This window comes from Gymnoscopelus braueri (assembly GCF_963280865.1).
Source record: "Gymnoscopelus braueri genome assembly, chromosome: 19".
NCBI classification, from domain to species: Eukaryota; Metazoa; Chordata; class Actinopteri; order Myctophiformes; family Myctophidae; genus Gymnoscopelus; species Gymnoscopelus braueri.
The window spans coordinates 21,342,645-21,359,791 of record NC_137621.1 but is presented as its reverse complement, the minus strand read 5'-3'; the positions used below and the strand labels follow the sequence as shown (position 1 = coordinate 21,359,791).

Genomic DNA, 17,147 nt, shown 5'->3' with positions numbered 1-17,147 from the left:
CTTTAACACAGTTATTACAGGGTATAGGACCAGTTAAGTATCACCAAGTACCTCCGTTTAAAACTCTGTTATTCTTTATCAGTTCCTGTTTTAGTACTATCACTACTGTATTTTAGTTTTAATTAAGGTGAGTATCTATTTTTCCAGGTTCAAGTCTAATTTAGTATCTATCTATTTTAACTAGTTTAATGTATTTTTTATCAAATCAAGTTACCTTTGTTTCACCTTAAACCATTCACAGCAAAGGCATATTCAATTTCTCTTAAACTCAAAAATATACAATCACTAAATATTCACAATCACATTGCAATTCACATGAATAGACAATAACTCATAAACTTCCCTTTATGGTCTATTGGTCTTAAAGTCCAATGAGCGTCCCATTGTGTATGAGATGAATGAATGTGTGGCTCAAAAGTTCACCCAGTCCACCCAGATATAGGTAGGTAAGTATGGAGTGTATGTGGTGAATGAACGTGTCTTGAAAAGTTCACTGTATGTCCATCCAGGAAGGGGTAAGTAAGTATGTATGCAATGTATTCAGTAGGCTACAAGTGGCTAACATGTAGCCCACTGTGAGTCCACTGTGAGCTGCATTGGTATGGTGTGGATAGTGTTGAGTCCTACCACACTACCAGTACCAAGTGCTCAATCTCTCTTATCTGATTTCAGGGTTCTGCTTTGAGGATCTTGATCCATTGAAACCTTGGGTGGCTCGCCGTCAAATGTCATCCAATGAGTGATATGCCGATATCGCTCGAATCAATCCAACCAAAGAAAAAGACCTGACCTGTTTATAAAAGTGTCATACATTCAACAAATCAAGATCACACCCTTAAATGTTTAGAAATAAAAAAACAAAATCTACATCTACATCTCAGTTAAACTATTAAAAGTCTGTTCACAATTAGCTGGATACACAATTAAATCAACATTGTTACCATGAAGGTTTGACTGATGTAACATGGCTGCTGCCTGCTGCAGTCACAAGCACAGTTTAGCCCCTTTCGGGACCCTGTCTACCTTTTTTAGGTTAGGGTTAGGTACTCTGTACAGTCTGTAGTCAAATTGTTTTGAACAATTCCTATTTAGTTTTAATCTTTAAAGCTCTTTTGTAGAAGTTTGCTTATTTTGACCTGGGTTACATGTCCATACTCATTGACAATGAATGCCAGCCCAGTTGCCATGGGAACTAGAGGGACGGTATCACCTGGGAGACAAGCTGCCTGGAGGATGTATAGAGAAAAAAGGGAAGGTTAGTGCTGGAGTCACCGACCATGAGGGAAGGGGATCTACAGTCCTACTGAGTTACCACTCATGCCCTACACACACACACACACACACACACACACACACACACACACACACGAAAAAGGTCAAGACATGCAATCTTACAATAAATGCAGGGACTCTCTGTACGTACGCATCTAATCCACGTATCACGAGAACCGTTTGACTGTCAGGACTTCAAATTCGCCACATACGTCGCAGACGACCTGAGGGGGTGCAGTTCCCGGGCGGCGTCGGATAGGCGGTTGTCCAGAACCGCCAAAAAGGGCTCTGCCCGTGGCCCAAATGAGCCAATTGATTGCCATGGTAACCCCAGTTTAAGCTTGATCTGGCAAATTCCCCACGACTGTCGAATTCCCCACACCTGCCATTTGATTACTTATTCAGTCTACTCGCCACAGTTAGTTTGCACTATTCTGACAAAGCGTTAAGGGAGGTATAGCACTGGCGTGACCCTATTCACCTAACCCTCCACCATGTGAGCAGCCACACACGCCACGAGTCCTACTGTATAGCACTCAGAAACAAACAAAAACAGAGGGCAGGTTATCCTCGCAACATTAGAACACACTACACTACAGTATAGTGATCTCTTATCGACTTTGGAGGAAGACAAATGCCACAGAGGGCAGACATATATGTACAAAAAAATTACTTGACTCCAACAGAGACCACCTAATTATAGAAGGCTAACTGAGCCAGACAACAATAGAGCTGAAATAAAATCAAAGCTAGAACCATCAACAAAGCCAGTCAATGTCTCTGTCTGATTATTGCACACTGTACCCATATGGAATGCTCAACAAAAGGAAGCAGGAGTCAATATAGAGAAGGTCAAACACAGAGCAGCTATACCTCAACTTAAAAACCTAAATTCACACCTACCAGGGCATTACACACAACTGTCGCAACAGGGACCAAAGAGGGGAAACCAAACCACATTAAAAAGGGTGGCTTTTATAGTGAACTAAACAATTTGGAAACCAGGAAATGGGAGGGGATACCCTGTCTATCTCCACAGTGGCCTAGGGTCGACACTTCCTTACTGGCTAGTAGGCTACACATACCGTAGGCTACAAGTAGCCTAGATTTGTCAGGTTATGAGTTCTGGAAGTGTAGGAAATCTGTCTCTAATGTCTCACTGTAAACAACTGATAAAAAGGGGCCAAAATGAAACAGATTTTACATGGGCTTATTTTAATCATATGGATTGGGACCACATACTTACCCCAAAGCCAACCTCCACCTCACACACGTATAATATCTCCTCTTTGTAAATGTAACGAAAACTACTTGAATGCACTACCCTATAGTGACTGTAGAACAATAATCATTTCCATGATGTGAATAATAAAACTTATCTCATCTTTAAAAGGGCTCTTTGATGAGCATATTTTCTGGTAGGAGAAAAGGATTGGAATGAATACATTACAGAAATTTACATTTTAGGGATTCCACAGATGACACCTAATACACAGACAGCATGACCCTTGCTGCACATCTGAGGATACAGTTCTTTGAAGGTTTATTTGATATCATAATGCAAACGGTATTAATTCTTGACAAGCCCTAGAATTTTCACTGAACCTGTTAAAGCCTATCCTGGGAAACTAACAAGTTCACACTTTTGATTGTTATCATGTCCTCAAACTGCTTCACACATACAGTATGTCTCTGAAATGCTGAGGAAGTTCTAGAGCTGCTGCCGCTGTGCGTTATTAAAAGTGTTACATAGCCTACATTCACTGTAGGAGTGCTGACGACTTCATTTGCTATTTTTGTGCATTTTGGGTTGGCACCAATCATACTTTGGAAAGTTTTGAGTTAAGCACACAAGTTCCCTTGTTTCTTGTTAAAAACAGAATTATCAGGAGGGGAAAACATGGCGCCGCGGCCTACACAAGAATGCCACGAACAGCACTTGTCTTGATGTCACATGGAAGGAAGGACCACATCAGAAACGTGGACCTCTATGGGGGCCTCCTGCGGGTCACGGACAAGGTCAGAGAGAAAAGAGTGAGACTGGCTGGACACTGTGTCAGGCCCTCGTAACTGATGGCGAGCCCACTGATACTGTGGTAGCCAACCCAAGGCACAACTAGGAGGGGAAGGGGGCGGACCACTTATGTGGGCGCGCCACGGGCACGGGCACACACACACACACACACACACACACACACACACACACACACACACACACACACACACACACACACACACACACACACACACACACACACACACACACACACACACACACACAGCAGCGTGACGGGACTGCGGAGCCAGCCCCGGCCCCTGATGCAGAATAGGAATGAGTGGAGAGCGGTGATGCAGGAGACCATAACTGTTGCATTGCGTGTACGCAGTTAAATTAACATTGAGGATGTTACAGTGTAGCCTATTGTAGTTTGGGGTCCCAGAGAGATAACTAGAAAATTAAGGGCAAACTGTGGAGCGCATATCTTTGCCAGACTGGCCAGGGCTGTTTAAGTCGTGGAAGTGAACATACTTTTGGAGGGTTAGGTTTATGATATATGGCGTTTTTTTGTAAGAAATAGGCCTCTCCCACTAATTTTGGAATATCAAAACGATCATTGTGTAACTCCCGAGATCAGTTGTACTTGTAACTAATTTGGTCATGTTTTTGCAAACTTTGTCCCTGCTCTGCATGGAGGCCCCTAAATGTGCAATGCAAATTTGGAGTTGGTCAGGCGCTGTGCTCAATTATTTGTAAAGACCCAAACTTTGGAAGTCATAGCATAGCCAATCAGAATGGATAATGAAAAACTGAATTATACCTGCTTATCACATGACTCAAATCTCCAGAGATTTGCAAGATTAGCGCACATGAACATGCACACACGCACGCAGCATTGCACGCACGCGCGCGCACACACACACACACACACACACACACACACACACACACACACACACACACACACACACACACACACACACACACACACACACACACACACACACACACACACACACACACACACACAATTCAATTCAATTTCAATTCAAAGGGCTTTATTGGCATGAGAAAACATACGTTTACATTGCCAAAGCAGAAAGCACAATACAGCAATACAATCAAAACAAAAAATATGTACACACACACACACACACACACACACACACACACACACACACAGACAGACAGACAGACAGGTGCGAAAACACTATCTCCACCTCACGGCCTTCTGGCCTGATGGAGATAAAAATCGTATCAGGGGTTCCGTTTACGTGAGCGATGCACTGCATACCCAACGGGGCCGACCGGGGGTCCTTGAACATGAACATGGTTGATGATGATCACTACTCTCTCCACCTTAAAAAGAACTGTTGGTGGTGCTGGTGCTGTAATAAAGGCAGAGTCAACGCCTTCCACGCGTGTGGATTGGCTGGGCTCTACCAGCTGGTCTCCTCCATTGGGTAGTCCACATCCACTGAATCCCTCCTCTATACCTTTGTCAATTTCTGCGCTCTGGTTGAAACGCCTAGTTGATTCCCAGGCTGGGAAAAGAAGTTATCTCGCCTTATTATCGGGGAGGATTCGGAGAAATATCATCAAAAGAGAAACGCTGTGCGGACGGATCTACGGATATTCTCGCAATTAGCAGATGTCCTTCTAAACGGAACGGAGAGGAAGAATTAGATTATATAGGTAGAAGGTAGGAAGAAGAATACATCACAGTGTATCACGGGCACGGCGAGACAGCGCGCGTCAAGCAGTCGCAACATTGTAACTACCGACCCAGCGTGGAGGCGGATTGTGTTGAGAGACAACAAGGGAATGACATAAACACACCAGCTATGGTTTACTTGGGAGAATATTCAATGGCTCTGCTGTTGTTGTGAACTTTTCTAAGCTAAAAAGAAGACTCTAGACCAGCGGGAACCCAAGAAAAGTGCTGCTTCTTTTTTTTTCTTGACTAAAAAGGGATTAATCATGCCGGACCAAATAACAGTTTCAGAGTTTGTGGCAGAGACGAATGAAGATTATAAGGCGCCGACCGCCTCCAACTTCACCACCAGAATGTCCCATTGTAGGAATACCGTGGCTGCCTTGGAGGAGGTGAGTGTCTCTGTGCTCTGCTGCCTGTCAGCATTGCCAGGTATTGCGAGAGAAACAAGCAACCAGTTCTATGAAAACAAGCCCAAAAGAAGCGATTTATTAGCAATTTAAATCTATATTCATCAGCTATTTGAAAATAGCCGATATACAAGCTCGTAGATCTGCTATTTAAAAAAAAAAACATTTTGACACAAATCTGTTATGGGGGTCCCTGCCCCCCTGGCACAAAACATGTTTCAGATTGGGGTCCGTTTTTTGGACAAACACATATGCATTTGGGGGTCCTTGACATCAAAATGTCAGGGACACACCAGTGAGCCACTCACTGGTTTAAACATGAACAACATTAGGAAACGAGCCCAAATAACCGCAACCATCAATATTTAACAAGCAACTTTACAGAAACACTAGCCCCAAAGTCGCTTATCATAAGCGGACCTGGCAACACTGCTGCCTGTCTGATGGGATTCCTCATGGTCCGCCTTCTTGTTTTAACATTGGCACTGTGGCAGTCCACCGAGTCAAGCTTACTTAGCTCAGTGTAGCCATTGTTCAAGTATACCCAGAGAGACTGGCACACTCATGTGTCATTAGAAGAATAAGAAAGGGCGTTTTCATTTGAAATAATTTCAATGTTGTTTCAACATACCCTTATTAGGAAAAAGGCATAAAAAAGCAGACAATATTCCACAATGCGTTGCTATCAAGGCATGAGGGATGTGTGTTTTTATTGACAGTGCGTACCACTAGGCTTGGAGATATATATTGGAAGTGATCAGGTTCACGGCCTTATCATTCCAAATTGGTACTTGACCCAGTTTCACATACATCTGCATCATAATAGATCACTGTTTCCCAAACACTGGGTCGGGACCCATTTGTGGGTCGCGGACACATTTTTATGGGTCACGAGTAAATGTCAAACCAAAACAAAAAAAACATAAAAACTCAATAAAAACAAAATGCAACATTTTTCATGAATTAAAAAAAGACCAATGATTTTTCCAAAGAATTTCATGATTCAAATAAAATCAAAGCAAATCCATAAATTAGAGAAAAAATGTTTAAGAAGTACTGACAATTCGTGTAGATCTGCTGGGTACCAGGCAAACGTCTAATTTCTCTTTTTGGTCTTGAGCTAAAAAGTTTGGGAACCACTGATAGAGGGACAGAATGTGTCTCTTCTCTCCCTCAAACTTTCAGGTCATTATCAGGAAGGACACTTCCGCTATTGTTCCCTGGGAACCCCCCCCCATGCCTCTCCCCGCCCTCCCATGTTGTCGTTTCCCTACTTTGTGTGCTCTGTAGTAGAGCCTCGCCCTGCATGACGATAAAAATAGCATTTCCCACATGAGGAGCTTAGTGTGTGTGTGCGTGTTGTCGACATTGTTTGCACACATGCATGCAGACAATGGGCAAGTTTGTTGTGTGATAATAACACTTATTAGTGGAACCCTGTTTAGTGCGTGGGTGTGTGTGTGTGTATAATATATAACCTGCATTTCTTTGGGGGTTGTGTCATGCACAGTGGAGCAGTTATAACAGTTGCCATATTCTGATGGAACACTGCCTAGTAATATCTTCCATGACCCCCCCCCCCCCAAGGGTTGCAATGTATGAAGACAAGTCTTGGATGTCTAATGTCAGTATTACTCAACTAGGGTAGTAGGCTCAGGGTCAGCTTTGCTAGAAGCTCAGTGATCCCCCCCATACCTCATTAAGGGTTGTGGCTTTAATTTAAACCTGTGATTGTGGACTAGGGTTGAGCCGGACAGCCAGACATGCACCTGCTCAGGCTGACAGGTGCTCCACTTGCATCAGAAACCTTAGTACATAGCCTGGTATAATCTGGTATATCTATAGCAATTATTGTTGTCTCAGGAGGAGGAGCTGGATTGTTTCAGAACCTCTGTCATGGAACCTTCATTTATGTTGTCTGCACTCTGCAGTGCAGTACAATATCCTACGGCTTTATTGATGTAGAACAATTCAATTTAGAATGTAATTAAGTTTTGTTTTTCTTAACTCATTAAAACCGGGAAAGCATTGTGTCATTTTAGATTGTTGCATTTGGCTATTAAAGAAATAGCAGATATACAAGCTCACAGCGTGTGCTGCGCTGCAAGCTTGTAGATCTGCTATTTTTGAAAAATATTTGAAAATTTATTGAAAGTGTGAACTACTGATCTAGAAGGCATTTGTAGAATCAGCCTCAGATCTTAAAGCATGCTGTCTGGTGCCGTATACAGTTGAAAACGTGTGGAAAATTGTTTTTCCAGAGACTGGGACTGACTAGTTCTCTGGACCGCTGTTGTTTCAGGTTGACCTCCCTGCGCCGGGCTCAGAGAACACAAGGCCTTATTGTTGAGACAACAAGACCTCGCTCACTTTGGTCTGTTTGACCAATTAAACACTGCAGTGGACAGAGAACACTTCCACTTATTGTTTGTTAGCCTGCCTGGAATCTGAAAACACACTGGATGCATGGCACGCATTCATTTATGTGTACCCTCATGCAGACAGACAGGCCATCCCCTGAATGGGATTTTTTAAAATCTTGTTTGCCCCAGGTTCTCTTTCCAAGAAATTGAGCCTTTTCTTTTTTTTACAGCAATGCAGTGTTTATTGTTCGATAGACTGTTTTGCTCCCTGCATGTTGTTGTACAGACTCAGGAAAACCTGGAGTATGTAAAAAAAAAAAGTTGGATCACGCTGTATCATATGTCCAGGGTTATGCTGAGTTTATAGCAATATGCCGATTCTGTGCCTCTCTAGAATCACAAAGCGTTCACCTTTCAGTCTTTACCCTTGAAATGACAGTTGAGGACTGTCTGGAGGCTCTGAATACAGCAGGTCAGAGTTTTGTAATGCTGCAGTGTGCTAGCATTAATAAGGTAGAGATATTCAGCTATTAACACTGATACAATGACTTTTAATAGTTAAATGTTCATTTTGTCACTTGGTTTATTAATATTGTACACCATCTTTATTTCTGATTCATATTATGTACATGAATGTACTATAATCTAATATAATAATCTGCATAGCGCTACTTCGTGTTATAACACAGTAATGATTTGGTTACTACACAGATCCATAGTCCATAGTTTCTTCAGAATCTCCAAGTTCCACCACTTTGAGGAGTGAGATTATTCTTTAAAAGTAGGGTGGGATTATTGTGAAAATCTGTTGTCACCGATTTGTTCCAGACAGTTCTAGTGACCAATCAAAGGAGAGACCATCCTGAGGAGGAAACCTATTCAGGCCAGAACATTGTAGAATTCCAAATGTGACGTTGTTTTGTCTTGAGTGTTGTTTTTTGGTAGAGGCTGATGTGCTGTCTTGCCTTTTTAAAGATCCGTCAGACTGTGCTGACCTCTTATGTACTCATAGGGAGCCTTTAAACCCATTAACAACAGAAAAGACTCTATCGCTCAGAGGTCTTACACGGACACAGACTGTTATGTCATTATTACGCCTTAGACGTAATTGCATCTGACATTAACCTTAATTAGGCTAGTCGTTGTAAAAGCTTTGTCTCGTATTACCAAAAGGGGTTTTAGTGTGTCAGAGCAAAGATCACAGTCTTTCAAAGGCCACTCAGTGTTTAACCTATGTATGTGTGTGTGTGTGTGTGTCCCCCCTTAAAAACACAGCTATAAAAACCAGTTTGTCCAGTAAAAGGATGTGTAGCGTGTGTAGTCTTTGTATCACAACCGCTCCCTCTGTGCTCTTGTAAAGTTGTTTTCTCCTGAGTGCTTTCGTTGTACAACACGTCAGCTTTTTTTTTGTAGTTCAGACTTTAGATAGTTCCGTTTGTGTTGTGAATAGGACTAGTGAGTCTGTGAAAATGTTATAGTATTGGTTGGTTAATGATCTCTCACTGACCAAACACATTTAATTGAGAAAAGGCCCTGAACAGCAAACGGTGCTGTCTGTCCTCCTCACCCGGCTAATGTCCTCTAATGAGATTTCTTGCTGTATTCTCTGTTTAAGACAGGTTAATCCTAATGTAAAATCAACATTATTGATTGATTGTAACAGGCTCTACTCAGATGTGATGAGTTACTTGAAAGGTCACTGTATTTCCTTGGATACCGGGTGATGGATGGCATTTAAGCAGGACAGTAATACTTCATTCAGAGGTCAGCTCAACCCTTAGGGAGAAGTATTGATCTTGATGTGTCACCGAGGGAAGAACTCTAGAGGACGTGTATATATAGCATTATCTGCCTAAAGGTAGAACTGACACACATGCAAGTCATTCTGGTCCTATTTTTGTGTTTATGACTTAATCTTTATACCTCAATCCGGGCTGTGCCAGTTCTCTGCCAGTATATCTCTGTCAATAAGAGACAGAATATGTTCTAGGCAGGAGGATCAGTGTCTATAGACTTGTCAAATTGGCTAAATTCCGACTGCATCCAATTCTCTCTCTCCCTCTCTCTGTCAGTACATAACTACTTTGGCAGAGTGAATCCGTTATCGTGATCGCTTTGTATTACAGCAACTGTGTGGACAAAGTGTCCCTAATGTTCAGTCTGGCAGCCCAAATCAGGTTTTTGGCCTATCCAGATTGGTCTGAACAGGCAAATAATACATGAAATTATTATTTATTATCTGTGAATTAGATTTGAACAACATTCCTAGTTGGTTTGAAATGTGATCGAAATGTGATTTCTAAAGATGTCTCAGTCTGGACACTGAAGGCTGATTTACAGTATAAGTTTGTCCTATGACGGCGTTGCTTGCCGGAAATAGCCATCCTACAACCTCACAGCGTATCGCAATGCGACGTGTGAGACCATTGTGACTCACACAGCTGGCTCTTAAGTTTGGGTTGACTTTCTGAATGGCTGCGAGAGACCATCTCTCAGCATCCAAAACAGGTGTCGAGGTGCCAGTGTAACCACCTGGATCTGAAGCCAGGTGTACCCCATGGTAGACCAAACATCTATACCACTCAGGCAAAGGGGAATGTCCCCCCCCTCAGCCAAGAGAGATATTAGGCTTAGCTTCTTGTCTTCAGGCAGGGCTACTCTGCTACACTACAGTCACCACCCTCACCTCCCCCCTAGTGTGTGGACTCTGCAGAGGGAGTTGGGTGAGAACACAGCAGGCCCCATTCTGTAACCCACTTGAAGGTCACTATTTCACACTCTGTTCTGGTTGTGGATAGTGTCTAATCAGCCAAATGTCTTCTTCTGTGAGGTCACTCACCGTGACAGTTCAGCGAACTGTGGCCTTTTAGCTTGTGCCGATTGGTTAGCTACGACAGCTGACCAACCAGCACAAGCCTTTCACCCTTTATGTCCTTTTTATCATCACTTACCCTTGGGCCAGTGTGTGTGTGATAAATATAAGTAAGAAGTATTCTTGGACATTCCATGTGATGTTGCATAGATACCACCTATCCCTCTGGGCTCTGCACTTTAGCCCATGAATGATGTTTTCGAATCAGTGCACCTCAGCAGGCCTCTCTGTGTTTAACCCTGAAGCATTCCTGGACCTTCAGCATCCCTGCGGGCCCCATGTAACCATCCACAATACTAGCGGGCCCGTATCCCACAGGGGGAGAACAGAACTCTCCCTCACATGCCCAGCACGTCATCCCTCGTCTGTAGGCCACGACGTCTCTCCATTCTGTTCATTTTAGTTTGATGAATAACAGTTATTTATAGCCAGGCTCTGCTATTCACTGGCCTTTTTTTTTTCTTTTCAGGGGGTCAGTCAACTCGGCCAGTAGGCTAGATCCATTCCTCTTCCATCTGGCTGTTATTTAATCTCTGATGGAGGTCTGTCGCGTTGGTATGCCAGCTATGTGCTGGTCAGGCATGCTGTCTAACTAGCTGCCTGTTTCTGCACAGCGATTATTGTGGTCTATCAGTGGAGTACTGCCGCCATTCCTGGCATCCAGAGGAAACTGTTGGCACTGCCAGTGGTCACCGTACCACTTTTCATTCTGGTTCGCGGGGACTGTTTGTTTCGTCTTTCCCTGTGGCTGCGGGAATACTGAACAGGGGTGCTTAACCACCTGGCATCCCTATTGTGGGCATGTCATTATTTTAACACATGTCAAAAAATTTAAGAAATAGCAGATCTACAAGCTCACATCTGTAACCCATTGTGAAATTGTATATTCGCTATTACTCACGTCAGTCACGTGACAAAGTATATAGGGCTTAATTGGTTCATGGGAGAGTGTCCCCTCCTTGTTGTGAGTATCAGTAGCTCTCGTATAACATCCTGCTAAAACTCAATTTTCCATACGGCGTGTTGATGTATGGTTCAACTCACCGCTAGCCATCATCTTTTGTAAACTGAAGATGATATCTCTGTTTTATCTCCCCTCTTACCCAGTGTAACTGCTCTTCAGTGACATCATCATCGGTTGTGGCAGCGCAATACACTTGTTCTAATCTCAATCTACATTTTGTTGGAGAGTCTCATCGCATGTGATTTACGATCGAAGTGTTAATTTCCAAATGCGAGTGTGCCTCTCGTTACTCTTCAGCCTGTCAGCGCGTGTTGATGCTGGAGTTGTTCCCGGGACAAATGGAAGACCTGTGCCCCTTTACACCGCTACCCACCCCCCCCAACCCCCGTCCACCCCATCCCACACCCCACCCCCAATCCATCTCCCCATTCCAGGCATGGTTGGCGGGAATGGCTGGGGCCTCGCTGGGGACAACAGCTGGCCCCTGGAACAGGTGGCCTGGGGGGAGTTTTAACCCATTCAAACTGGGAAAGCATCATGTGGAACCACTTTATCCATATTTTATCCTTTGGCTATTCCAAAATGGCAGATATTCAAGCTCATAGCGCGGCACGCTATAAACTTGTAGATCTGCTATTTAAAAAAAAATCTTAAACAAAAACTGTACAAATATTTGAATATATATATATATATATATATATATATATATATATATATATATATTTTAAAGGGATTTTATTTACTAAAATCTTTGCTTCTGGTGGCAGTGTGTGTGTGTGTGTGGGGGGGGGGGGCGGGGGTGTTGTCCCTGAGCTTGTATATCGCTATGAGCTTGTATATCTGCTGTGAATAGCCAAAGAAATCTACAATGACACAGATGCGTTCCTGGATTGAATGGGTTAACAAGACTTAGTTCAGACACCAGGAATCTAGGATCAAGGATGCAGAGACAATCCACTTCTATTGGTCTCAGGGTTACACAGATGGCCCGACATGCACTCATGCATGGATGCATGCATGCAAGTTTGGTCTAAATGAGCTTGTCTATAGGCTAAACGAGCAGCCCAGACTTTCGTAACATGTTTCATATTTACTGTAATTGAAAGTTGCATTTCTGGCAGGATCTACACTGTCCTTCCTGTTTCCTCCATTCATGCTCATTCCTTTTCTGTATTGAATCAAGCCCTTTGGCTTTGTGCCCCACCATACCAAAATACAGTACATCAGAGGCACTGACTGGAGGACTGAATGTGATCGTTTCTTGGGATCACGCACTCTTGTCGCTATGCCTGTCGGATTGCGTGCGCCCCTCTCTACCTGAATGCTCGCCTCTCATTGAAAATGAATTACTAGGCACAAACATGCCTTTTTTTTAGCCAGTGCCAAAGAAATCGCCTCTTTTTCTCTGCGTGGCATAGAAAAAAGTTTGCCGTGTGTGTGTGTGTGTGTGTGTGTGTGTGTGTGTGTGTGTGTGTGTGTGTGTGTGTGTGTGTGTGTGTGTGTGTGTGTGTGTGTGTGTGTGTGTGTGTGTGTGTGTGTGTGTGTGTGTGTGTGTGTGTGTGTGTGTGTGTGTGTGTGTGTGTGTGTGTGTGTGTGTGTGTGTGTGCGTGTGTGTGCGTGCGAGAGCGATGAGCGCCACAGTTTCACCTGATTGCACCAGCTTGTCTCAGATCGGTCCCTACCTGCTCGCTGGCCTCTCATTCTAATGAAAATGCATTACTAGGTGCCGAGCTTACCAAGCCTTCTGTATGAAAAGCTTTACCATTTATGTCAGATTCGAAACGGCTGTACTGGCGTTCATTTATTGAGTGATTATCTGTTACTATAACAAAAGAAAGCATTTGACTTCTGGTCGGCAGAATTCAAAATAAGGGCAGCATTGACCTGAAATATGCTGTGTTTAAAAAAAAAAGAATGCTTCACTTTCACTGTTGCACTTAAATTATCAAATAACAAATGTGAACCAATAGTCACATCATGCTATATTGAGATACTTGACATAAATAGTAGTAATACGGTACGCATACAAGATCGTTGTCAGTCGGCACAGGCTTTTCCCATGGGAGTTTTGTTTGTTGTGAGAGCTCTGTGCAGCCTCCAGAGTCTAGATGGTGTTATCAACCAGGGTCAACCTCTCTGTAGACCTTCTTCTGCCCCAGAAGCCCCTCCCTTCGTACCTATCGGGGTGGAGGTCAGGTTCCGGTCGCAATCAATTCAAAGCCATGATCTTTCTCCCATGGTGGGCTATGACTGTCACCATATATTAGTTGTTCAAGGGTTCTACATTTTTACCACAAGGTAAATTTGTTTTGCAGAAAGGAAATACAGCAGTCCAATTTTGTAATCAAGACATCACAATAATACAGATTCCAGGCATTAAAAACAAGACGAATACATTCAAATATCTTAAAAATAAATCATCCTAAAGAAGGTCGTAAGGTGCGTTTACACACACATGATCGGTCACCTTCGCTCAAGTTAAGTGCCATGTCTAAGCGAGGTGCTTCATGTTGTTCTGTCTTTGTTTAGTAGTTTGTGACGCCATTTCACACAACATCTACCCCCGCCGTGTGTGTGCGCGTGTGTGTGTATGTGTGTGTGGGGGGGGGGGAGGCCATGATGACTGGGGAGGGGGGTTCACAGATTAATTGGCAAGTCTGGTCAGATGGGGGGGGTTTGAGGAATAGTGTTTTGAGCTCTGTCCAGCATGGGGGGTTGGAGAGGTTAAAGGGCAGAATGGCTGCTCTCTGTCCTAGACAGAGGTCACAGGGTTCGAGACCTGGGGCGTGGGGTGAAGGCAAACGTGAAGATTCCTGCATCCGTCAGGGGGGCCTGGGCAGATTGCCACAGACTGCTCCCGTTGACTGCTATTGTTCCCTGGCTGGCCCTGCCTCTTCATTAATGAAGTCCGCCATTGATTTGTAGGTCCTGACTCTGCGCTCTGCTATGTCTGGGGGGGGTTGGGGGAAGGTGGGGTGTTGGTGGTATGGCACGGCATCTCTGGATTCCTTGTAATTGTGGTGCCTTGCTGTCACCACCCTGGGCTTCTCTTCTGCAGTTTGAAACCCATTTTAAGATGTGCCCCTTTAGGGCTCCCCATGGGAGCTGTGGTCAGTTTGCTGGTGAATTTAATGTGAAATTATGTCATTGATGTAGAGCTAGACAGTTCAAATGTTTGATGCTGTAAGACAGCAGTTAGTGATTTATTTGCGTTTATTATTCAAACAAAGACAGGTTTTCCTACCTGTGATTACTCCGTGTTCCCTATAGTCTCTGGATAATCCTACTGTAAATCAACAGAGCTGGCTGGAGTTCCTGCAAGACTTGAAAAGGAACTGTTGAGTGCTATCTTTAACTGAATGTGAACACATGTACTACTACGCACACCACATACACTGTACAAATGTAATCTACACTTCTCTTGCTTTTTTTTGATTGGTATTGCTGCTTTTACAGGAGGAGGTTTGCATGAAAGAGCGAAAAGAAAACCCAAAAGGTGAAGTTAGTTGGAGCAGCCCCCCCCCCCCCCCCCCTTCTCCCTGTAAAAGCACAGCACATTTGGTGTTCATTTCCCAGCCCCTCCCACAAACTCTGTTTTCATCAGTCTCCTGCTAGTTTATTAACTTCATTAAATACTCCCCCTCAGCTTTGGGCAGAGCATATTAAGAGGTTTTAAAATTGGCGCCATGAGCAGCCCCCCGATGATTTCCACCCAAAGTACTGTAAACATTTGTTGTTGTTTTCAGAAATGTTCACTCAAGTTCAAATTTTCTTTCACCGCATCTAGCTGTTTTTCTTATCCTGTCCTTTCATCCCACTTGAAAGTGTATTTACAGTGGCTACATAAACACGTGCAGTGAGAAAATGTGAGTCCGCTGTTCCAACTAAGAGTGACAAACGACGCAATAAACTTCTGTACATAATGAAAGTGGCCCAGGATGTCTCAGAAGCGTGGAGAGGTGGGGCTAAGAGGGGACAGCAAGTAAGCTGGCTGGCGCATACCCCAGATGAGACACAGATGAAAAACATTGCCACAGAAGTATTTAAATGAGAACATGTAGGCTAGAGTGAAGTCCTCCATGGCAATTAACACAACACCCTCCACCGGTTCTTTCCACTTAGCCACCCTTAGCTTGGTGAGACTGTATGGCCTGAGGAAGCCGAATGGAAAGTGAACTGAAGTCTCTCTCTTTCTCTCTCTGAGTTTGTTTTCCTTAGCGGTTTAAGTACCACAGTTGACGTCGTCACCCCAGTGTGAGTGTGAGTTCTGGCAGGTGGTGGTGAGCGCTCAGGTCCAACAGCGCAGCGGTCTTTGTAGTTCTCACTGAGGAGCTATAAAGCCCTTGAGCGTCTTGAGTTATAACACCAGAGGGCTTGTAGGAGGATGAAATGTTTAAATAACTTAACTTGTAAGCCAGCCAGGCAAAAGACGAGTATAACCAGTCCCCCCCAGGAAAGAAGGAACTGTACCAAAGTGAACCTTGAGAGGAATTTTCACTTGATAAAGTGAAAGAAAAATGTAGAAGTGAATTAGCAATAGCCATTTGGGTACGAGATCTCATGAGGTTCACAGCAGAAACAAAGAACTTCACCTACTGTATATACATACAGTACCACATAACCTACGTATGGTGAAATATGATATCAGAAGCATTGGGTAGTGTGACACTGAGCTTTATGTCAAGACTGAATTAACCTTTGTTTACTTGAGTTTATGTTGCGATTCAGGCTGATGTTGATGCACAACCCCCCCCCCCCCAACACCTAGAAAACTCAGTCATGTGGTGGGATAGAAATCTGCTTAGTTTCTAAGGTGTGTGTGTGCGTACTGTCTTGTCGTAAGCACACGTCAGACAGTCTCATGATCACACAGAGCTCCTCTAACCTCTCTCCCACGCTCACTCTCTCTCCCCACACTTCCTCTCTCTCTCTCTCCTGCTCTCTCCCCCCCCCATACTCCTTCCCATAACGAACTTGCTGAGTCCTCCTCCAGTGGCCTGAAGTTTTCCACTCTGCCCCAGGGAAGGCTGACAACACACAGGTCTCTCTGGGAGGACAGAGGAACAGTGGAATCGTGGCTTGTTAGCGGTTGACTGTAGACGCCGGCACCCACCTCTATCCAAATATTGACTCTGCCCTCTCAGCATTAAGCAAAGATGTGAATGAAGCACTTGAGGGGGGCTCGTTTCACAGGGTTTTGGTTCCGCTGTACGAGAATGGACTGTACAGATTCAGCCTTCCAGCAAATAGCACTTCTTGCCGTCAGAACTTTGCCGTCATAAGCCCATTCTCAGCACCAGTACACCAGAGCAGTGCATACTCTCATGTGGTAGTGTTCGAGGCCCATGGTGTTAAATGTAGGCGGTTGCTGTACTTTTGTTATGTGTTTTAGATGAGTCCCAGTCAGATTGTTCCTCGCCTTGTGTTCCGGGCCCTGTGGATGTTGAAGTAGACGCCCTGTGGATGTTGAAGTAGACAGAGGGCCCGTTTTCTGTGTTTATCCTGAGTTTTTCCACGTGTGTGTGTACTGTGTAGATGGTGTGGAGCAACTCA

At 44.0% G+C, this 17,147-nt stretch overlaps 1 protein-coding gene across 2 annotated transcripts in view; it reads left to right on the top strand.

Moving 5' to 3' along the window:
* The first annotated feature begins 4,802 nt into the window (after positions 1–4,802).
* Positions 4,803–17,147, top strand: part of asap2a (ArfGAP with SH3 domain, ankyrin repeat and PH domain 2a) — a 68,257-nt gene continuing 55,912 nt past the window's right edge. For both annotated transcript variants that reach the window (XM_080415155.1, XM_080415154.1), the window contains exon 1: positions 4,803–5,377. In XM_080415155.1, coding sequence (XP_080271281.1) covers positions 5,252–5,377 — 126 coding nt within the window. In that variant the 5' untranslated portion in view covers positions 4,803–5,251. The remainder of the gene's footprint in view (positions 5,378–17,147) is intronic.